The 25,471-nt window shown below is 40.3% G+C and overlaps 1 protein-coding gene across 1 annotated transcript in view; it reads left to right on the top strand.

The window, feature by feature from the left end:
* Window positions 1–25,471, top strand: part of glp2r (glucagon-like peptide 2 receptor) — a 116,389-nt gene that overhangs the window by 19,743 nt on the left and 71,175 nt on the right. The window contains exons 2-5 of the mRNA XM_072242450.1: window positions 6,397–6,490; window positions 20,817–20,921; window positions 22,462–22,586; window positions 25,084–25,190. Of these exons, the coding sequence (XP_072098551.1) occupies window positions 6,397–6,490; window positions 20,817–20,921; window positions 22,462–22,586; window positions 25,084–25,190 (431 nt within the window). The remainder of the gene's footprint in view (window positions 1–6,396; window positions 6,491–20,816; window positions 20,922–22,461; window positions 22,587–25,083; window positions 25,191–25,471) is intronic.

Below are 25,471 nucleotides of genomic sequence, written 5' to 3' on the forward strand. Positions count from 1 at the left end.
GGGAGAAGTCTGGGAAATGGGGTTGAGGAGGAGGGAAAAAAAAGGATCAGCAATGATTGAATGTCGGAGCAGACACGATGGACCAGATGGTCTAATTCTGCTCCTATGTCTTATGGTCTTATGGTCTTATTTCTTCAGCTCTTTACCTCTTCCACCAATCACATCCTACCTTCTCATTTCATCCTCCCTCCCCCACTGACACCTTCCGATCTCCTCATTTCACCTATCACTTGTCAGCTTGTATTCCTACCCTTCCCACACCTTCTTATTCTGCCTTCTCCCTTTTTCCTTCCCAGTCCTGATGAAAGGTCACAGCTGGAAATGTTAACAGTTTATTCCTCTCTATATTTGCAGCCTGGCCTCTGAGTTCCTCCAGTATTTTATGTGTGCTACATTGAATATTGGAGCTGGGAAATTATGTCATAGTCACATAGAGGTTGACAAGGCCACACTTGGAGTATTGTGTGCAGGTTTGATCACCCTATTATAGGAATATGTTATTAAACTAGAAAGAGCATAGAACAGATTTCAGGATGTTTCCTGGACTTGGAGACCTGAGTTACAAGGAGAGGTTGTGCAGATTTAGAAATAGGAAATTGAAGGTGACCTGACAGCAGTTTATAGATCATGAAGCAGCATAGGCAGAATAGAAGCACGTAGTTTTTTCTACATAGAGGGAGTACTAAAAACAAGAGTGCATAGGGTTTAAGATCAGAGTGAGAGATTTAAAAGGGACATCAGGAATGGTTTCTTCACACAAAGGTGGTGAAATGAGCTGCCAGAGGTAGTGGTTGACGTGAGCACATTAATAACATCTAAAAGCCATCTAGATAAGTACATAGATAGGAGAGATTTGGATGGCTATATGCCAAATACAGGCAGATGGGACTTGTTTGCTAGGCAACACAACTGGCATGAATGAATTGAACCAAAGATCCTTTTTCTATGCTGTATGAATCTATGATTAATGTCCCCCAAAGGGATGGCTGATCAAAAAGTAATACACATTCCATGCATATTCATCAATGATTTCTGCAAGAAATTATCATGAAGGACAAAAAATTAAAGTGGAACATGGAATGTAAGCTCACATGGGCATGTGTGGTGATCAAAGTGTAGAGAGCAAGGCACGGTAAGTATTACAGAAAGAACCCGCTGATCATCTATCTGAAAATGAATGTGAAGTTTGGGTTGAAAGTTAAGATAAGAAGCTAAACGTGAGACTTTCCTGGAAAATGTAACATCAGAAGCCGGTAAATGCAAGGAATATATGCTGAGGAGATGAAGGAGTGAGAGTCCTAAGGCCAAAGGCTGTGGTGAAACAGTAAGCCAGAAATTGGGAATATGATGCCTCTGGAAATGAGTTGGTGATGTAAGTTGTAAACATCAACAGAAAAGCTGCACCTTCAATAACATGAAAGGAAGTTTAAGAACATTCTTTGAAAGTTAGAGATTTGTAATAATGGGCATTCGGTATCTATCAGTAAGGGGGTAGACACATCAGCCTTGTTGTGATTCACCAAGTATCTAAAATACCAGTTTTTCATAGCAGTAAGTTGTTGAGTCCAATACAAAGTTAATTAAGTTTGCAATGACAAGTAAGAGGCAAGGCAGTGAATGAGATGAGGGTGGGATAATCAGAGTGAAGGGCAGTGCATTATGAAACATCTGAATCTAGCATACTATTTAGATACTTGTTACTTGTTACACCGTAGCCTTCAGCCAGGAGCAGATGTCATCAGGTGGTTCCCAACCTTCACCGAGTGTTTCGACCCTTAACCACAACACTCCCCAGTTGGTGGGCCGGCAGTGGTGGCCAAATCACTGCCCATCTGCTCCTGGCTTCTAGCTTCCCTCCTCTCACCTACTCTAAATCCAACAAGAGGCTCATTCTGCCTCCTGTCCCATCCTATGAGCTGCTTGTTTTTTGCTCCTTTCGTCCAGGCTCAGATCTGACAACAACCGCCATGCTGATTTGGCTGGGAAACCTCTGCAGCCGATCTCCACAGGGAACAACCATGCCTGCCATCCCTTGTCTTTACACCCCTGCACTAAGGGCTGGTACTTCAAGGCCTTTCTCTCGTGGGCCTCTTCCCATCCCTCCTCCCATGGCACAGTCAGCTCAACCAGAATTATTTTCAGATTTAGCACTGTTACAGCAAAAGGCATACTCATAATCCTCAACAGTTGTTAAGAGGAAATATTGGTGATGTGTTCAGATGGTACAAGAGTCTGTTCACTTGAGATGTGAAATAATGGCTGTGTCATTAAAAGGATCCACAGAGAGGGTGAAAGATAAAGGACGAGGTGACTTCAATAATGTTTGGCACAGATGGTACTGTACAGAAGACGAGAACGTGTGAGTGTTAGCAAACAGGCTTCTGTTTTTACAGAAGTACTGAATTAACTGAATCAAGTGCAGACTGAGTTGGATGCTTAAGGGGCATTTGCATTGTCACGTGGATGCATTTCTAAAGTTCCAAAAAAAATCCTACAAAAAATGCAAAAATGGGCATGGACTTCCTGATGTCAACTTGACACAGCAAAGCCAAAGTGTAACAAGACAAGTTGAAACCATGACCAAACAGAAAGTCTTAATGACATCCCAGAAAGCAAAGGTGTTATGGAGAAAAGTGAATGACTTCCAAAGGGACAGCAGTAAAGAGGAAAAGTCAGAGCCTAGTGGAGGTCAGGATGGAGTGAAAACAGAAGCCCAAAGATCGAGAGCCTTGAGAACAACCAAAGCAAAAAATGATAGTAATTGAGCTTATGGTATCAGACAATATACCAAGAAAACACATATAATGCAGTAACAGCCAATATCAGCTGTTATGTTATTGAGTTTATCATTATCTATAGTTATGGAGAAAACTGTTACTACAATTGAAACATGGAATGTGAGATCAGATATATCTGAAATATCAGAGAAGTTATTCACTGGCATTGCCAGTGCTCAGAATGGATAATTCCAAGTAGTTAAATAAAGCTGATGAGGTAAATATTTGTAATTGAGAAGTCTAAAAGACTGATCTAACCAAACTTTATTTATTTATTCAGTTGCTTAGTCCTTTCTGCGTGAATCACTCTGTCAATAATAATTTAGTTGTATAATTTCATTTCTGCAGGCAGTGACCTTATGGTATAATTTAAAGTAAATAAATTATTCATTGATTGCTGTCAGGGTTTATTACTTTTTAAGGAGATCCATTGTATTAGAGAGGCTTAATTGTCTTTAAAACTGAGTAAACTGTACCTAATGATATTTGATGCTTTGTTGAAACAGTAGCTGACATTAATTGGACATTATCTACCTCTAATATCTTACATTTTGTTGGTAGTTTCAGCTTTGTGGTTTCCCTTTGTAGCACTAAAGGGCCCGTAGACAGTACAGACTACCAAATCTTTTGTCAACAAAAATCCACTGCAACCCAAGGAATGAAGCCCTGCACTAAGAAAAGGCTAAAGCCCACCTGACGAATTTCACTGGTCAACAATATTTGTTCTGGAAAGGGGTCATAATTTTAAAAACATATTCCAGGCGCAATGTTTGAACTTGTGCTTTGTCATCTCTTCAATTCTTTTCTCTGTGGATTCAGTTCAATGAATAGTGCAGCAAACCAACAGGACCTCTGGGTTTTATTAGCAATCGCCACATGGCCTGTGCATAGTTCTTTGAGAGGCGCTGAATCTGTGGAGTCTCAGTTTGAGCACTGAACTCTGGATATTACACAATATCTGATATATCAGAATGTAATGATCTTGATCAGCTAAGTAATTAATGTATGTAATTAAGAGACACAACTGTGTTTGATAATCCCCATGTCAGCAGACACAACTACCAGACCAGACTAAAAGTGTAATTAAAGCAGCATAAAGAGTTATTAATGAACATAATTTACAATACATCTGTTGCATTTGGATGTTGCACTGAGTGACCACTGTGGTAATTTGGAAGCAGAGAGATCAGAACTATTTCAGAGTAAGCTTGATGTGTGCACGGTATATCTCCCTGCTTTCTCCCTCATGGGGTCTCTGTTGGACATCTTTACCAAGAAAAGATGGGCAGAATATCCATGTAACCTTTTATCATCATCACTCTTTGTGGAAGAGCTAAAGGCAATGACTCTTACAGAAGTAACATGAGCAAACTGCTCAGTACAAACAGTACTATGATCCTTCATATTATTATGGAGGTAAAAGATCATTGATTTTTCTCAATGACTTAGATTTTTTTAAATAATCATTCATTGTCTGCTTTGACATACTCTTGTCCTTCCACTTATCTTGTTTTATCTTTGACAAGACGTGCTGGTATTAACTAAAATAGAACATAAATTTCAACATTCACGGTTAACAACAGTGCACATGGTACTATCAAAGATAAATGCCGAACCACAAGCAAAAGATGAAGGGTCTCGGCCTAAAACATCAACTGTTTACTCTTTTCCATAGATGCTGCCTGGTCAGCTGAGTTCCTCCAGCATGTTGTGTGTGGTGCAGAAGATTAATGCCTTTTTTAATTTATTGAGATACAGCATGGAATAGTCCCTACCAATCTTTTGAGCGATGCTGTCCAGCATTCCCCTGATATAATCTTAGCCTAATCACAGGACAATTAACAATGGCCAATTAACCTACCGACTGGTGTGTCTTTGGACTGTGGGAGGAAACCAGAGCACTGGAGGAAACCCACACAGTCGTGAGGAGAATGTACAAATTCCTCACGTGCAGCAGTGGGAATTAAACCCGGGTCATCTGGACTGTAAAGAGTTGTGCTAAGCACTATGCCACCATGCTGCCCAATACTAGTCAGGTGCTCTCCATGAATTAGTGTGTTCCTGACTTGCATAGTTGTAGATTGTAATGGTGATGTGAACTGGAGATCAGACACTGGCAGGTCTGTTCCCCTTCCATCTCATTCGACACAATATTAAATCCAACAACAGAAAATCAATAGGCTGATCTATAGAATCATATGTAATTTGCTTCAGCTTGTTCAACTTGACACTAATCATGACTGGAGAATATTGCACAGCCTTCTGAATAGTTTTACTGCTCTGATCGGAAAGTGTAAGTGCAATTGAGTGAATTTGTTTTATTTATTCTATGTTTTAATAATTAATGATAATATAACTTATTATCTTTGGTTGATATTTTAAATAAATATTTTTATATTTTAATTTTAAAAAGTACTTCTCATGTTTTAAATTAAAATATTCCTGTTTGGTTAACTAAAATTCACCTATATAGAACAAAAATTAGTTCTTGTGGAAGTTATATGAAAAAGGAGCAAACATTAAATGTGTACAGAGAACAAAATGAATTTACCAAGAGAGAAGATTACGGACTTCCAGTTTACAGCAGGAGTTCATGTAAGGCATTTGCTTTGGAAACTGACAAGGCAATATCTTTGATTGATAAATGTGCAAATATACTTTATCAAACAATGTAATCAAACATTTCTGGTTAATTGAAACAGTAACCCTTTTTTCTTCTGCCTAAAATGTATTTATAATTCCTTTGTTTGTAGGCTCATGTACTCCTGAGGATATAACTGTTGAGAGCCCATCTCCCATAGGTGTGCAGCTCCACTTATATCATGGGATTCAATGAGAAAGAATGGGTCATATCATGGAAAATAACTATATATCAGCAGTTTCCTAGAAACATAGTCCCTCTGTAATGTAGTGGTATACCATGCATTGAAATGCCAAAATAGATTCATGCTAGACGACCCAATTCCTATGCCCTTTCATATGTTTTACTCGGAAGAAGTACATTGCCAAAGGGAATTCTACAAAGTTATTTCAGTCAGGCAGAAAAAAAATCAAGAGTAAAATATAAATGATAATTGTTTAAGTTTGTGGGATTTAATTTACAAATATAAGCAGATAGAGTGCAATTCCCAAACACATCCCCACTATTAGCATTAGTTAAAATATACACTCAATCCTTACTGGGTAAGCTTATCATCCAAGGAATCCAAATTGAAGTTCTAGTTAAATAATAAATCTTAAAATTAACTGACTTACATTTTGTTAGGAGATTGTTCGAACAGACCCTGATAGTAAAGATTTTGTGATGTTCATTGTGCTGAATCATACCTTTAGATAGCTAGATAGATCGATAGATATACTTTATTAATCCCTAGCATATCTGATACGGTTTTTCATAAACTTACATCAGGTTACTGTAAATGATGCCACAGGTATTGAAGATTAGAAGGAGTGATAAATCAAGAAATAATGTATAAGAATTCAACTCAGTTGCAATCAAGTACATTGCTTTCCACACAAATCATAACAGCAGTTATTTCCTCTAGTAACTTGTAAAGAATGTTTCTTGTTGAAATTTCTCATAGACTTGTTTATATCTTCCATCCTGTTTATTCTGCAGGTCAATGGCACGCTACTGGAGGATATGGTCAGTAAATGGCACTTGTATAAGGAAGAGTGTTTGCAAAACCTAAGCATGTCTAATGGTAAAACTGGTGAGCAACCTAACTTAATAGCAAAACTAATTCATAGGAAAATAACACTCTTTAAACATTTTTAAATTTGGCTAATAGAATTCTAATGAAGAAATGGTTGGTGAATGCCCTCAGTCCTCTCATTGAATGCAGTCAGATGCTTATTGGTGTTTGGGATTCTCAGAACCATATTATGTAGTAACATTAAGAGAGGGGAATAGCTAAAGGAAGCTTTGCCAATAGTTTGACCTTGAAGAGTGGTTTCAATGTGGGATCATAGTTTGTAGTAAAAGCAGAAACTTACTAACTGGACCTAAAGAATACATTTTCTACTTTCCTCTCCCAGAAAATGGTCTCACCCTGCAGAAGCAAAGGAGGAAGCTTATGCCAGTATCACTTACAATTAGTAAAAACATTATCTTCCACATATGTACCTGAAACTGTTCTTGGTGGATGACGTGATCTGCTGCAAAATAAGAAAATAATTTGTCATGCTGAGAACTGTATTGAATTTTTAAGCTGTTCAACAGGAGAGATAGTGCTGAATTTAATTCTAGAAGTTATAGGCCGCTTATTTGAAGTGAAATTTGAATATTAATAATTAGTGATTGTCTTACTTTTATTTTTCTTCAGTTTGTGAATTTTTTGCTTATAAATATTCAATAACATGGGGCAAGTTCAGTCGTTAGAAAAAAAGTCATTCAGGAGTGAGTAAAAACTAAATGAATTGGATTCCCCATAATGGGCCAGAAGATTTTGGATTTGGCCACCTTTGTGACTTATATATACAGGATATACAGGTTAATGTGGGCACATGGCCAGGTGGTTAAGGCATTGGACTAGCGACCTGAAGGTCGTGAGTTCGAGCCCCAGCCGAGGGAACGTGTTGTGTCCTTGAGCAAGGCACTTAATCACACATTGCTCTGCGACGACACTGGTGCCAAGCTGTATGGGTCCTAATGCCCTTCCCTTGGACAACATGGGTGTCGTGGAGAGGGGAGACTTGCAGCATGGGCAACTGCCGGTCTTCCATATAACCTTGACCAGGCGTGCGCCCTGGAGAGTGAAGACTTTCCAGGCACAGATCCATGGTCTCGCAAGACTAACGGATGCCTTTACTACAGGTAGAATGTGGTGTTCGTGTATGTGAACATGTGAAAGAGTTACATGTGCATGCAACACACTGCCTTCATCGTATGTGTAACATAAGCGTGCATGTTAGTCGTTGTTGTTCTGCAACCTTGCTTTGAAGTTCCTATTGTTTTATGGACATTATTACAGATAATATTTACCAATCCAACAATGTGACTCCTAGAGCAGTTGGAGGGAGAATCAAATGAGTTGATCCTCCAAGTCTGCAAGGCAGACAACGGGGCATGTATCAGGAGGGCAGGGCGTCGGAATGCCATAACAACTATTGACTATAGGCTTTTGATTATCTGAGACATTTAACAAAATATTTAACGTCTTCTTACAAATAATTAATTTAATGCACTCACACAGTACTACAAAAGCACATATGAAAATAAATGAATTCACTCACTTTGAAAAGCACAAAATTCTGCAAATGCTAGAAATCTGAAACAAAAACATGAAAATAAAGAGAAGTATTCAGGCAGCATCTGTAGATAGAGTTCAGAAGAAAAATCAATAGCCTGAATATTTGGCTTTTTAAGCCTCCACATAGGTGCTGCCTGGCCCACAGAGTATCACTAGTGTTTTCTCCTTTTGTACTCAAACATTCACCCACCCTTCCCTTTTGGTATAGTGGAATGAGTCACAGAGTCATAGAAAAATACAACACAGAAACAGGCCCTTCGGCCATCTAGTCAGTGGTGAACCACTAAATCTGCAAACTCCCATCGATCTGCATCCACACCGTAGTCCTCTATACCTCTGCCATTCATGAACCTATCCAAACTTCTCTTGAACACTGTAAGTCAAGTTCACATGCACCACTTGCTCTAGCAACTCGTTCCACACTCTTACAACCCTCTGAGTGAAGACATTTTCCCTCATGTTCACCTTAAACATTTCACTTTTCACCCTTAGCCCATCGTAGGATTACATAATTGTAGGGGGGAATCTCATAGAAACATTCGGAATGTTAAAAAGCCTGAACTGATTAGATATGGCAAAGTTATTTTCCATGGTAGGGTATTCTCGGACAAGAGGGCACGACTTCAGGATTGAAGAACGTCCTTTTAGAACTGAGATGTGGAGAAACTACTTTAGTCAGAGGGTGGTAAATCTGTGGAATTTGTTGCCACGAGCGGCTGTGGAGGCCAAGTCATTGGGTGTTTTTAAGGCAGAGATAAATAGGTTCTTGATTAGCCAGGGCATCAAAGGGTATGGGGTGAAAGCAGGGGAGTGGGGATGACTGGAAGAATTGGATCAGCCCATGATTGAATGCTGGAGAAGACTCAATGGGCTGAATGGTCTACTTCTGCTCCAATATCGTATGGTGGTATGGTCTTATGGTCTTATAATTGATGGAGATGTACATAATTCACAACCACTGACATTGAGGTGGGGTTTCACTTTAAGAGGCTGGTCTGACGTGATGGTATAATTAAGTAAAGGGCTTTTAGCATACTTTGAGTTCAGTTTTTTGGTGTTCAATAAGTGACTTGCTACGGTTTTCCTGAAGCATAAAACGGCTTGGCCATTGTACTTCAGAAAACCGACACCATGACCTCTGGTTGTAGTTCCACCCAACCTCAGTGGGGAAAAAAAACCTGTTTGCATTTATTCTTTCTATACCCCTCATAATTTTGTATATCTCCATCAAATCTCCCCTGGATTTTCTACATTTCAAGGAATAAAGTCTTAACCTATTCAATCTTTCCTTATAACTCATATCCTCCAGTTCCGGCAACATCCTTGTAAGTTTTCTCTGTATTCTTTCAACCTTATTTACATCCTTCCTGTTGGTAGGTTATCTAAAACTGCGCACAATACTCCAAATTAAGAGCATCACGAATGTCTTACGCAACTTCAACAAAACATCCCATCTCCTTGATTTATGAAGACCAATATGCCAAAAACTTCCTTCATGACCCTACCTACCATTTATGATTCCACTCATGTCAATGTGGTCTCCATTTGTACGTCAGCTAATCTGGGGTGAAGCTAAGCAGGGCTGACTGCAGATGCATCCCGGCCCTCCCAGCGCCATACCAATGTTCCACCGCAGGGCTCAGTTTTCACCTCTATGTTGGGGTGAATACACGTAAAAATCAGAAACAAAATGAGCCATGAATAAATAACAGTCTTCCATTCAGCATGATTTCGGACACCATCAAGCCACACTCTTCTAAAGACGCATTGACTTGTTTAGACATGCACCTTTTATCAAACAAAAGACAATAAAATACTTGGTTTGATGGTATAACTGACTAATAGCCTTGCATGGACTATTGAATCGTGTGGGAGAATCCAGCACCAACCTTGCCCAGGACTTCTTACTGAACTTAGCTGCTCCACTTTCCAGTGTGGAATTGTGTGCAGTTCCACTGGCCCATGTGGACCTAATTACAGTACCCGACAGCTAATATCTCAACTCCCGTTCTGGCACAGATGAGAAACTTGTCCAGACTTCTGGTTGCTCAGACTTTTATCCAGAGTGCATCTTACGACAGGATCACAAAAGTGCCCTGTGGTGAGGGTGTACTGTAGCTTGTGGAATACAGGTCAAGGTGACCTCTTGAATGCTCCCAAAATGGACGCTCAGACTGCAGTCATGCACCGCTTGTCAATCAGGCAGCCCAGACTGCTGCGGACACCCCTGGCTCTGAGCTACAAGGATTGTTTACACGGCATTTCCACTGGAATGTGGCAACCATCCACCAGGCATGATGAAGCACACCCTCAAAGCACAAGAGCCAATAAAGACACAAGGGCAATAAAGGAAATATATGTAACAGTTATTAGTTGGAATGTGGCTGCAATTTAGCAAGCTTTAGTTTATAGTTTTGGCTTGGAGATTTAATTTTATGTTGCAGACACTCTGATGGCCAGCCACAGAGAGAATATAAATGTGGCTGCTGGCAATTTGGGGAGTATACAAGGCTAGGGATTGGTGATTTAAAACTGGTGTGTACCAACTACTACCAGCAGAGGGTGATAAATCACTAGCATTCTCTACCCCAAGCATTGTGGAGGTTAGATTACTGGTATATTGAAGGAGAAGGTAAACTAATTTTTGAAAGATTAGCTATGATCATATTGAGTGGTGGGGTTGGATAGAAAGGCAAAGTGGCCTACTTCTATTTTTTTATGTTCTTATGTTTTAGCAGTATTTAGTTTGGGCCAATTTGGGACTTCTCAGTATCCGACTGCCTTAAGATCTTAAATAAACTATTGTCTTGTGAAGCAGTACTCGACATGAATAGTGGATGATCAGGTCCCTGGACATCCAATTTCAAGACTTGCTTTGACAACCAAGGCCACTTTCATTCCTTCACAGTCATATGGAAACAATTTAACTTGAATTAATTTTTAAAAAATTATACAACTACATTAATAAATAATGAAATTATTATCCACACTATATCAAATTTGAAAATAAAGTCAGGTAACATCTGCCTCTGTTTTCCTCTTCTACAGATATTTCCTGAAATCCTTGAATTTTCTATTTATTGTTTTTATTTCAGGTTTCCACCATCCGCATTATATTATTTTTATGTTAGCTTTCTCTCCCTGTAAGAACACCATGGACACCAGGTACAATGACAGTGCTTCAGCTTAATAGCTCATTTAAAGCATAGAGCTTCCAACAGTGCTGCACTTCCTCAGCTATCCCTGAGCTATTGTTTTTGCCTAGATCTTTGCATTCAGCTGTCTGTAGTGAGACTTGGATGCACCACTTTCGATCTCAGAAGCAGGGTTGCCACCAGTTAATGGGCAATGGGTCTTGGTGAGTAGCTGAAAACTAGCTATGTAGCAGGTTAGTACAGTAACATGACCACTACAGGGATAATGCACAATGAGCCCCATCACTGGGGAATTGGAAATAATTCCATCTGCAGTTCACTCTGAAACTAACCAGTGGCACCTACAAAACAACATGCAAAGTATAAAGATTTAAAGGATATTTATTATCAAAGTCTGTATGTAGTATACAGTCCTGAAATTCATATTTCCCACAGACAGCCACAAAACAAAGAAACACCATGGAACCTGTTCAAAGAAAACATCAAACACCCAACATGCAAAAATAAAAGAAAATTCACACAAATGGGGAAATAAAGAATGATTAACACACAGAATATTAAACATCAAACCTATGGTCCTTGATGCAATCTAAGAATGTTCAGTTTAGTTCAGTTCAGTTCAGTTTAGTGCTGTGTTGTTCATTGACTGCAGGCTGCAGAACCAATCCGCCTGGTCAAAATCGCGCAAAATAGCAATAAAAAAAGGAGTAACCAAAAACTAGAAACACATATAACATGAACCGCACGCTCATTTTCAACATCGCTCTCAACCACGGTGAGACAGCAAAAGCACCAGATCCCTCAGATGGCCTAAAAACACATCAACAAAATGTAAATTACAGGCTCCAGTCACACACAGATTGGTGGTAGAAGTATATTTCCAAAAGAAGGAGGAGAAAAAATAGTTTAGTCGCATTGGTCACTGGCAGCATCTTGCCAAGAGATGGCGCCAGCTTGTAATCCTGCAGTCACTCCATCTTCCGCATTCTGGCATTTATTAGAGAAGAATATGTGAGTTACTTCCCTTACACATCACTGAATGATCAAGCACATACTCTGCATATCTTCACCTTCAGCTTGTTAGAGACGTAACTCATAACAGTTCATGGCAATGGTATCATCACAGCCAAAGCAAGGTTACTCTGGCCCTGCTTCAGTGCTGGAGATGTGTCTGGAGAAGGGGGACCTATTTCAGTTAGAATATTCTTAGTGCACCATAACATTCAAACTTCAAAGTAAATTTATTATCAAAGTACATTTCTGTCACCCTATACAACCATGAAATTTATTTTCTTTCCAGCATTCATAATAAGTCGGAAGAAACATGACAGAATTAATCAGAAACCCATACAACAAGATGGATAGGTAACCAATACACAAAAGACAACAAACTGTTCAAATCAAAAAGAAAAGAACAAACAAAATAATAATGAATAAATAAGCTATAAATGTTGAGAATGTGACATGAAGAGTTCCTGAAAGTGAGCCTCTGTTTCAAGAGCCTAATAGTTGAGTAATAACTGTTCTTGAACCTGGTAGTATGGGTCTGAGGCTCCTGTATCTCCTTCCTGATGGCAGTGGCAAGAAGGAAGCATGGCCTGGATTATGAGTGTCCTTGATGATAGATGCCGCTATCCTGGCACAGCGCTCCTTGAAGATGTGCTCAGCAATGAGGAAAGTTTTACAGGCATGATATGCAATTTTCCTTTCAGATTCAGTGGGAGAAAGGGAGTGAATCTCCAAGATCCTGAAAGTGTATTGTTCCCTTTCTTCTTTCACCAATTAAGCAACTCCAGTTCAACAGTGGCAAGGCTGTGTGCTGATTGATGGAAAGGACTGTGTCCAGCAGGTGTCACCATTGTGCATACAATCATCCATCAACACTATCAGGAGAAAACCTGCAGATGCCAGAACTCCGAGCAACACATACAAAATGCTAGAGAAACTCAGCAGGCCAGTCAGCATCTATGGAAAGGAGCACAGTCGACATTCTGGGCTGAGACTTTCAGCAGGACTCCTTATCTTTATTTTCTCCAGGTCTGCACAATGGTCTTGGCCCGAAACATCAACTGAACTCTTTTCCGTAGATGCTGGCCTGCTAAGTTCCTCCAGCACTTCGTGTGTGTTGCTCCATGAACACTATGACACTTCTGTATGCAATTTTTGTATTACTGTCAAAAACCAATGAGAAAACTCCCAGTGCCAGACAAGGGCCCTCTGCAGAAACATGGATCATTGCTTAACAAATTCTTGGTAAAACTGACCCACAAATCCAGGAGTGACGAGTCTGATCCCAAACAAACCTCACTAAATTCTGCAAACAATTACAATTATTAACAACTACCAGCCTTAAATTAGCTAATTTTCTTGAAGAAAAGCAGAGGTCACAGTACATAGGTCACTGATGTACAGTATCTAAAAGAACATAGATCATTATCTGAAGTGATGTGATGCAGAATAGATAGAGAACTTCTTTTCAGGGAATCCAATGGAATTATCTTCAAACCACAAAATAAATTTATTATCAAAGTGCATATATGTCACTATATACAACTCTGAGATTATTTTTCTTGCGAGCATACACAGCAAATCTAAGAAACACAACCCTGAAAGACCATACCCAACAGGATGGACAAGCAACTAATGTGCAAAAGACTGCAAACTGTACAAATACAAAATAATAATAATAATAATAATAATAATAAAAATAAACTGATAAATACTGAGAACACAAAATAATCTGCAGATGCTGTGATCAAAGCAACACCTTCAGTACGCTGGATGAACTCAGCAGGTTGGGCAGCATCAGTCAGAAACGATGAGTCGACGTTTCGGGCCGGAACCCTTTGTCAGGACTGAGGAATGAAAGATGGGGAAGGTTTTGAAGAATGCTTGTAGCTTCAGTTGAAGGACCAGTAATTTGAAAGACAAAGGGGTAGGGGACGGGAAGCATTGACGTCATAGCCCTGAAAACAATGGGTAGTAGAAGAAGGAGGCGGGACTATGGGGGATTTGGGGGAGGGGTAGAGTGAAATAGGGATAGAGGAAGGGAGGGAGAGGGAATTACCGGAAGTTGGAGAATTCTATGTTCATACCAAAGGGCTGGAGACTACCTAGACGGTATATGAGGTGTTACTCCTCCAATCTGAGTTTAGCCTCATCATGGCAGTAGAGGAGACCATGTATGGACATATCTGAATGGGAATGGGAAGCGGGGTTGAAGTGGGTGGCTACCGGGAGATCCTGTCTGTTGTTTGATAAATAGCGAGAACATGAAATGAAGGGTCCTTGAAAGTGAGTCCATATGTTGTGGAAATAGTTTAGTGATGGAGTGAGTGAAGTTGAATAAAGTTATCCCCTCTGGTTCAAGAGCCTAATAGTTAAGAGGTAACAGGTTTTGTTGAACCTGATAATGTGGGCCCTATGGCTCCTATTCCTTCTTCCTGATGACAGCAGTGAGAAGAGAACAGGGCCTGGATGGTGAATCACTAATGATGGATGCTGCTTTCCTGTGACACCACGCCATGTGGATGTGCTCAGTGGCAGGGAGGTCTTGATCTGTGACGGGCTGGGCCATATCCACTATATTTTATAGGAATTTTCATTCAAGGACATTAGTGTTTCCATGCCAGACTATAATGCAATCAGTCAATATACTCTCCACCACACATCTACAGAGGTTTATCAAAGTTTTAGATTGTCATGCTGAATCTTCACAAACTTCTAAGGAAGTAGAGGCACTGTTGTGCTGTCTTTGCAATGACATTTATGTGTTGGACCCAGGACAAATTGTTTGAAATGATGATGCAGAGGAATTTAACATTGTTGGCACTCTGCACCTCTGGTCACCCAATGAGGATTGGGTCAGGGACCTCCAGTAGTCAATAATCATCTCCTTGGTCTTGCTGACAGCAAGTGAAAGGCCGTTGCTGTGGCACCAGTCAGGCAGATTTTCAGTCTCATTCCTATAATCTTCCTTCTAGGACCAAAGGGCACAACTTCAGAATAGAGGAACACCAATTTAGAATGGAGATGAGGAGAAATTTCTTTAGCTAGAGGGTGGTATTTGTTGCCACAGGTGGCTGTGGAGACCAGGTCACTGAGTGTACTTAAGGCAGAAGTTAATGGATTCTTGATACGTCAGGGCATTCAAGGTTACGGGCAGAAGGCAGGAGAGTCAGTTTGAGAGGGAAATGGATCAGTCTTGATCAAATGACAGAGCAGACTCAATGAGCCAAATAGCCAAATTCTGCTCCAATGCCCATGGTCTTATGGTCGTTATGCTGATTCATTACCACCTTTGTTTTGGCCAACAAGAGTGGTGTTGTCAATACAATATTGCATTGGAGCTGTGCTTAGCCTCACAGACATAAGTGTGAAGCGAGTAGAGCAGGGTGCTAATCTCGCAGCCTTGTGATGCATATGTGCTGATGGAGATTGTGGAGGAGATGATTTTGCCAAAGTGAACTGACTGGGGTCTGCAAGTGAGGAAATTGAGGATCCATCTGCACAAAGAGGTATTGCGAACAAGATCTTGAAGCTCATTGGTTAGTTTTAAGAGGACGATAGTATTGTATGCCGAGCTGTAGTCAATGAAGAGCAACTTGATCATGCATCTTCACTACCCAGGCGTTCCAGGGTTGAGTAAAGTGCCAATGAAATGGCATCTGCTGTGGACCTGTTGTGACAACAGGCAAATTGGAACAGATCCAAGTCATTTCTCAGGCAGGAGTTGTTATGCTTCATCACCAGCCTCTCAAAGCACTTCATCACAGTGGATCTAAGTGCTCCTGGATGATAGCCATTGAGGAAGGTTACCATGTTCTTCACAGGCATGTGTATAATTGAGGCCTGCTTAAAGCAGGTGGGTATCTCAGACTGCTGAAGCATGAGGTTAAAGACATCAGTGAACACACCAGCCAGTTGATAAATACGAGTTTTTAATGTTCACTCAGGTACTCCAATTGGGCAGGATGCTCTCTCTAGGTTCACCCTCCTGTGGGTTCAGCCCTCAACACAACAGCCGTCTATGGGTCCAGACAGAGAGTAGCTCCATTACCTAAATAGCAACTCTTAATTTGGAGTTGTAGATTAATGATACTGGAAAATTTTAGATTAAAAGGTAATGCAATTTTGAGTATTTATCGAAGAATTTGCCGGAGCCGTGCGATTTTGCATAAATAGATTGTTTTCAAATTTGTTCTTTGGTTATGATGTTAATCTGAGATTCAGCCTGATGGATTGGTTGCCTCATTTATCTCAGACAAAATAATTCAAGACAAGGAACTTTAAGAACTTTATCAAATATTTTTCCCCTCTTCATGATTCCATATAAATTAATCAATTCATTTGTGAATAAACTCCATTGGCATTTATCCTTGTACTCGATGGCATTGAAAAATAAATTGGTTTAAGGAGTTGAGGTGGTACAATGCTGGAGTAACACTGTGAATCTGTAAACTTATAAATGACTAATAAATGACTGAAAAATAATCTTAGATGTATAGTCGTGGATGTCCTTGAATTCACAAGTCAATAATTTGAGAATTGCAAGAACATAGCAACAAAAAGAGACCCATTTCAGCTTTTTGCTCAGACATTTACAGGTCTATTTTCATTTCCCTTCAGACTTGTTGCCACATTGTGAACCTCTGCGCTGGCGAAACAATGAATCACTGTGATTCCTTTTTGAATGCCTTAGAGTTTAAAAGGAGAGGAAATACTACCAAGGTTAAAAAAAAGGATAAGCAAGTTACTTATAAAGACTGAAATACAATCTGATTTTGAGAGAATAACTGAGACAAAAATTAAAATATACTGCAGAGTTAAAACAATGCTGGGGAGTTCACAGCTTTTGAAGCAGGTGCTGAAAATTGAGACAAATGAATAAAATAATTCAGTCCTCCAATTGTTAGCTCTCATAATCTTTGGATGTATAAGTAAATGGTCTCAGGGGGTGGTGAGGCTGGAAGTTCTAGAGGAATATGAGAATGTGATGGATATTCACTGTCCACGACCAGGGGGCCTTTTTGCCAAGCTCAGTTTTCTAACATGATGGTTGTGAACTTCCAGAGATCAAAGTGCTGTTTTGAGTAAGATAAGTGTCCAACTAATATTCTTTGTTCAGCCTCTAATCATAACCTGGAGCTAGTCTTCAGTTCTTAATGTAAATTGCAAGCAGTAATCAGTCTGAAGTTAAAAGGACAACTTTGTAAACAAACCGCTCTCTATATAGAGCACAATATGCTGGCCCACAGCATGGAGCTGGTTGCTAAAGAGTGCAGTGTAAGACAATGGTGTTATGTTAATTGGGCTTATATCAAATCAGATGACACTGGCAAAATTATTTGGTTCAAGGAAGCTTGCAGGCCAGATTGATATTATCACTTATCACATCAAATAGCTAACCTCTCAATAGTTGGAGGAATTTGTGTACTCATATACAAACGTAGTCAGCATTCAATCTAAGGAAAAGATACCCCCAAGGGTGCCCGGGGGGGGGGGGGATGAGCACCCCAGTCGGATGGACACAACGACATCAGACCCAGACAATGAACAAATGATGATGAGGAAGCAATGTGCATGTGGCAAAATCTGCAAGAACAATCGCGGCTTGAAGATCCACCAAGCGAGGATGAAGTGTCTGGCGGGAGCAGGAGCAGCACAACATGCAGGTGTCCAACCTGGTGAGACGAAGGAGGGGCCAGGCCCGGAGTCACCCCATAGTGCCCGGAACCTCCAAGTGTTGCAAACTAATCCCTCGAACATCAAGTCTAACAGGAGGCGGATCAAATGGCCTGCAGCTAACATGACTTCACTGTGTGGAAGCAGTTTGATGAAGATGTTAACCAGCAGGCTGGATGGAGAGAGAGGTGTCTCCCAGTGGAGGTTGGTTGTAGGGGATTCATAGCCCATTCTTTAGTTAGAGCCTTCAGCATTTTAGGCATCAAAGGAGAGAGGAAGAGGAGAGCGATCCGCAGTACCACCGATGCAGCAGAGAGGGCCTCAAGATGGCTGTGGCTCAAAAGAGGGGAGCCATGGAGTCATAAGTAGCTAGCCATCTGGACACAAGCTGGGGTCTGATCAGACCCGGCTGGGTCATCTGGAGGAGGTTGTACGATGTTGAAAGACCCGAAACACCCGATGATTCCAGGAACATCACTGAAGATGTGTCCAGAAGCATCAATAGATGTATGTACACAGTAAGTGTCTGAAAACTATGTTCCTGGAAGCTTTTAGACCATCTGTGTGAAAATGTATCTGAAAGAACATATCATGTGTGCAAGAAATGGCAAAAAACAGAATAAGCATAAGAGAGTAGTTAAGCTTGTTAGGAAAGGTCAAAGAAAAACAAGAAGAATGACAGAAAGTGAGGGTGTCTAGAATCCATTCCTCTGCCTTTGATTTCTGTGATGAACAAAACATTCACCTGCAACTCATTGGTATGTCTTTCCAGCTTATAAGAATTGTACCTGTGTGTACTTTGGAAATCCTTTGTGTTTTAGAAATCATTTGTGATTTGGAAATCTTTTATAAGATAGAAATCCTCCGTAAGTTTTAAATGGGTTTTAAGAATTTTATTTAAATTTAAAAATAAATGAACTATGTTTAAGCTACTTTGTTAGCTGGAAGTACCTCCTCTTTTGTAGGTAGAGGAGACCCATTGCTCAAATAGTTGATATTGCAAATTAAATTTGCTGTGTAGGATAAACAGGGAAGTGATCCAGCCTTTGAAGAGTAAGTGGCTACAGTATAACTTCCCTTTAGTGAGGTACCCAAAGCTATCTATATCACATAAGGCTTCAGATCTTAGTTTGAGTTTAGAACTCCAAAGTCATCAAATCCATTACCATCACAAGAAGTTCCTCAAAGGAATAGTGCAAGATTATTCAGAGCACCAAATAAATTATTAATGAAACTGTCCTCCCAGATTAAAACTCAACCTGAATTAGGGAAGAAGAGCCAAAATTGAAAGTTGTATTATATTTCAAGACACACTGAAATGAAATCTCAACTTATTCTTGTATTGTTGTTACACAGAGCAACTGGAGGCTGACCCAAGTGCAGAACACAGGCACAGAGACGGAATTGGACTGGGAACTTGACTTGGACTCTGAACTTGGAACTAGGACTTGGACTTGACTTGGAACTTGGAGCCTTGACTGGACTCAAAGCCTTGACTGGAACCTGAATCCTTGACTTGGACTGTGAATCGAAGCCTTGACTTGGACTGTGAATCGAAGCCTTGACTTGGACTGGGACTCAAAGCCTTGATTTGGACTGTGACTCGAAGCCTTGACTTGGACTGGGACTCAAAGCCTGGAACTGGAACTGGAACACAGAGACGACAATACCAAGCAAAGACAGACGATTCATATCTTGGCTCAGAGGAGCGGCAAATGGCCAGCAATCCTCAGCTAGACATGAAGAGACAGAATTCCCAACTCGAAGTAGCGGCAAATGGCCGGACCTACTCAGCTGGGAACGAGATGACTAAACCAACCAACAACTTACAATATAAATCTTGACATGGAGTAGCTCATGAAGTGACAAACGGCCAGCAATCACTTAGCTGGAAACGAACAGACAGAATTCCCAACTCGGAGTAGCGGCAAATGGCCAGGCCTACTCAGTTGGAAACGAGATGACAGAAACTAAACAACTACAGTCCATTTGTATCTAGACACGGAGAAGCTCATGAAGACGGTCCCCTATTCTTGGCGGCTAGGAGTGGCGACAATTGGCCAGCAAATCTCCACCAAACATGAAAGCGACAGAATTTGAATCTTAGCTCGGAGTAGTAGCAACGGCCGGAAACTCAGCTGGACACGAAAATGACTGAATTCACTAAGCAGCCACAGGCACCGAAGCAACTAGAGTCCACAATTCTCCGCTGCCGCGGGACGAGCATAGCTGCACTGGCTACAGTGACAAACCGGCCGCGAGTAGATGAAAGCCGCAGTCTTTATGCTGCCGGTTCAAATGAGGATCAGGTGCCCTAATCAAGGAGCCCAGTGGAACACGGGGAAAAGGAAATTAACTGAAATGAGTAGTAATGGACCGAACCATGACAGTTGTAGTTAGAGATGTTATAACGTACTGTAAATCAAAGTCAAAAATGGCCTATCAGTGGTATAACAATTAGTGACAGAAATAATATTCCTTATTTTGTATTTGACTGTGGATTACTGGCTTATATTTATGCTTAATTCTATTATATAAATTCAATATAAATAAGGTACCTGCTAAGTGCACTGCAATTGAATGGTTAATATAGAATCACTTCTGAATGAGAAGTTATGTCTATCATCTTAATCAGAAATTAGAAATATTAATGCAGTAACTTATTTAGCAAAACACTGCCAAGGATATAATGCAAGTGAACCAGTCACTATCCAAATGGAGTTTTGATGAGATTTATGCCAAGAAACCCCCTTCCTAGGATTTAGGCAGAGTATATCAAATCTCACCTTACCTCAAAGTCACAGTGAATGTTCCATTCCAAAATCAACTATGAGACCTTAAAGGTTATCACTCGTAAAATTGTGTTTCATATTTATCTTCTTGAATTGTACTTTCAGAAACAGCTTGTTTGTCACAGCTTAAACAATTGACATGTTTGCTTCCACTAGGAATATTTTGTAAGGAGACATTTGATCAGTATGTCTGCTGGCCGGCATCATACCCGGGGAATGTGTCAGAACCTTGTCCCTGGTATCTTCCTTGGATTACGCCAGGTAATTTTTACATTATTTCTTGGACCCTTTGAGTTTTCCCTCTGCCTGTTAGGAAAACAATGCAACTCTCCATTAGGTTCTTATTCATATCTGTGCCAAATGTTCACTTTAATCCATTTGTAGCAATGATCACTCGCGCTCTATAGAAAAGGCAGTCTGGAGTTAACTGTGTTCTTGATTTCCTTCCTTCCCAATAGACCTGGAATTGAGTGATGATATCCTCTTTGGACTGATAAACCATCCCACTTTCCCACTGCACAGCATGCTGAAGTTCCAGTGTACTGTGTCATCAAAGTACATTTCATCCACAACATTAAAACATCAACTTCTTCCCTGGCTTTGATCATCATACTATGAATGTGATATTGTGTATTGTGATTAGCTAACTTCAGTAATTATGTAACTGAACTTCAGTAATTATGTAATTGATACCAAAAAATCGTGGCCAAATGGTTAAGGCGTTCACCTAGTGATCTGAAGGTCGCCAGTTCAAGCCTTAGTTGAGACAGTGTGTTATGTCCTTGAGCAAGGCACTTAACCACACACTGCTCTATGTCAATGTGAGGAGTGGCGTGCCACAGTCTTTCGTTCCGCATGAAAATGCCCGACGCTGGCCTCTTAGTCGTGAGTCAACGGTCCCCCCCCACACCCTCCGTCCCTCCCTCCTACCAAAAAATAATGGCACTAGTTGATTTAATCTTTGTGCGTTGGTGTAAAATATATCAATTTCACACAAGTATGGATAGGAAATTTGGACAGTTGTGCTCATGAGCCCCTGCTTCCCAGAAATCTTACATCCCCTCCATCTCTTGTTCTGTCTGAAGCTATCAGTTAACCTTGTGTGATAGCATGCAAAAAACTCTAATTTGCATTCAGTATTCATGCTGCTTGACCATGCAAGGGGTTCAGTGTTCTGTCTTCTGCAGAAGCTGCTGCCCAGCAGTACCTCCTATTGCGCCATTTGCCATTCCTCACATGTGATACCTGTACCTCCATCCTTCATTAGCAATACAGATAAATAAAGCATTTAAAAAATGCTTGAATACACTCCATCATTCCAGCAGCTGAGAACGACAAGACCCTATTCATTACACCACAGCTGCTGCCTTAGATCAGGTGAACTAAGTCCATTTGGTTACTACCAGGTGATCTATTTAGCAAATAAGGATCTTACCTGCAGAAATAGTGGGGTTTTTTGGTAGTGATTAGTACCAGACATATAAAATAAATGTCCAATGGCCAAGGAAAAGGCAAATTGTCTGTGGTGTTAAACCCACACTCCATAACAGTTGTGCTAATGTGGATAGACAACTCACACTGCCCTCCTGCCCCGCCTTCTTCCTCCTGCACCATGAACTGCTTATTCTTCTGAGAAAGGAAGAAACTTAAAAAAAAACCTATTGGATAATCAGAACTGTTCAATGTAAGTCACTTCTCTTGGGTCTTAAACCTTGAATTTCTCACTCCATCAATTTCAGCCAATAATCTAAAAGCTTTGAAAATGTAACATAGCTGTCTTCTGTCTACCTCTTCCTTGCAGGCACTACAAAGAGGGTCTATAGATACTGCCTGGACAATGGAAGTTGGTTGACAGCCCCAAACTCGACTGTTATCTGGAGGGATCATACTGAATGTAATGAAGACAGCCAGAATGACCAGCAAAATGTATGTCATCAAAATGTCTGTAATATTTTATTTAGATTAGATTATGAGGACACGCGGTCCTCTTTTATTGTCATTTAGTAATGCATGCATTAAGAAATGATACAATGTTCCTCCAGTATGATATCACAGAAACATAAGACAAACCAAGACTAAAAAACTGACAAAAACCACATAATTATAACATATAGTTACAACAGTGCAAAGCAATACTGTAATTTGATAAAGAACAGACCATGGGCACGGTAAAAGAAAGTCTCAAAGTCTCTGGAAAGTCCCATGATCTCACGCAGATGGTAGAAGGGAAAAACTCTTCCTGCCATGAACCTCCAGCGCCGCAAACTTGCCGATGCAGCACTCTGGAAGCACCCAACGACAGCCGACTCTTGAGTCCGTCCGAAAACTTCGAGCCTCCGACCAGCCCTCCGACACTGAGCACGGAGCACCATCTCTGCCGAGCGCTTCGACCCCGGCCCCGGCACAGGCAATAGGCAAAGCCACGGATTTGGGGCCTTCCCCTCCAGAAATTCTCGATCGCACAGTAGCAGCGGCAGCGAAGCAGGCATTTCAGAAGTTTCTCCAGATGTTCCTCCGTGCTTCTCACGTCTGTCTCCATCAAATCAGGATTGTGCACGGTACCTACTTAACAAATACCAGTATCATTCCGGAGCGGCCGCGCGCGCTGTGTTGCGCCGCCATCTTCTCCTCCCAATTTATTTATTTAAATACTGCATAGTGTAGGCCTTTTTGGACCTTCACCCAGCAACTCCTGATTTAACCAGAGCCTAATCATGGGACAGTTTACAAAGACCAACTAACCTACCAACCAATAGTTATTTGGACTGCGGGAGGAAACTGGAGCATATGGAGGAAACCCATGCTGTTATAGGGAGAACATATAAATTCCTGACAGGCAGTGGTGGGAATTGAACCCAGGTCACCTGTACTGTAAACCGTTGTGCTAACCACTACACCTTCAAGATTTAAAACAGCAATGGTATGCATCTCCAAAACCTTTGATTCAGTCAGAATAAAATTATAACAAGATTAAACAAATCCATGATACTTTCTGTTATTTATCTCTTCAAAACTTTTGAAAATGTTCATCAATGATTAGACTGCATATTTTGGGCAGTTCATCTGTTTTTTTGAAAAATAAATGTAATCTGTTCAGATTTTCTAACTGTATAGGCTCCAGAGAGGTTTTGATGATGTGCTGTTCCATTGCTATGCAATTGGATCCCCTTTAAAACAGCTTTTTTAAAGCTTAGTTCTATACCCTGCTGTACTTGATTTTCACTTCTATGAGGTCACTCCTCAAAGAAAAAAAACCCTATTCAATCTCACCCAATAACTGAAGTCCTCCAATTGAAGCAACATCCTGGTGATAAGTTAAGATCAGTATCTTGATAAGACAGTGCTTAGCAAGCTTGTCTATTATTTCAAATTAATATAACTGGAGATGATACAAGTTACTGAATAATTTGCACCAGTTGAATGTACTTTTCCAGGTATGTGTCTATTGAACAGATCATCTCATTCCTATAATACTCAAGGTTTCTTTGCTGCATTGGAAATTGCCTGCTATGAAGCACTTCTCTGAAAGTTATTCACGATGGTACCATTTTGAACTTGCAGCATTAACTTTCTCCAAATGAAAAGAATTTCTTGAATACATTACCATAGATTGCTTGTTTTCAGCAATGTTGTTAGAAATTGCTACATTCTCTTCAAGTCTAAATCATAATCTCTGATGATTTTTGAATTTTCTAATTTAGCAGCATGAAGATTACCATTCAATCTCCTAACCATCTGAGATTACCATTCAATCTCCTAACCATCTGAGATTACCATTCAATCTCCTAACCATCTGCCAAACTTCAACTCACTCACTTTTTTTATCCAGGTAAATCGTGTGCACTCGACTACCAATTGCAATCTTCTTTAGAGAACTTTCCCCATGCTACTCAATGCACTACTATTAATGAGCACTCCAAAACTTAGATCCCTGGGATGGACACCCTTAAAAAGAAACAAAACTCAACTAGCCACGTAAATACATTGAGAAACTCAAGACAAAAATTGAGTGAAGAGCTGCTTACTTTGTGACTCCCCAAATATGAGAACTCCATTACCTAGAAAGACGTGAGCAGCAGATGCAATGAAGTTCTCCGCAGAGTTGCACACAATGATGACATTTATTTGTGGTCTCCTGGCCAATGTTTGATCTAACTTTATTGTAACTGGGCTTTAAGCGTTTGGTTTGTGATTCTTTAAGAAGGAGGTTCTTATTTTGTCAGCAATGATTGCATCTCCAGATGTAGTATAATTATCAAACTGAGATATTTAAGTAGATTTATCAATATATATGGAATGAAAAGATGTGTATCTACAGCCCTGAAAATACATTCTCAGTTATTTTATCACCACAGGAATGCACTCTTACTGCTTTTAATAATATGTATTGTGTTTTTGTGTCATATCCTTTCTTTCTTCACAGAACAATCGGCATAGGCTATTGAAAACCTTGCAACTGATTTATACCGTGGGTTACTCAGTCTCGTTGTCTTCGCTTTCATTGGCCATATTGATACTACTGTGGCTTAGGTTTGTTACCCACATATTACATGTTAAACACTTTCACAAGGTGCTTGACTTAATATTATAGGTTTATGTTGCACTTTTCCATTGGTTTGCCTTCTTCTATGTGGTAATGTAGTGCAATAGTGTCAGTGATCTAGGTTCAGTTCCACCTATTTTTGCAAGGAGTTTCAACGTTCTCCCTATGACCATGTGGGTTTCCTCTGGCAGCTTTGATTTTCTCCCAAAGACATGCAGGTCAGCAGGTTAATTGGTCACTTGACTGCAATTGGCTGGCACAGTCTTGT

This window comes from Mobula birostris, chromosome 24, assembly GCF_030028105.1.
Source record: "Mobula birostris isolate sMobBir1 chromosome 24, sMobBir1.hap1, whole genome shotgun sequence".
Classification (NCBI taxonomy): Eukaryota; Metazoa; Chordata; class Chondrichthyes; order Myliobatiformes; family Myliobatidae; genus Mobula; species Mobula birostris.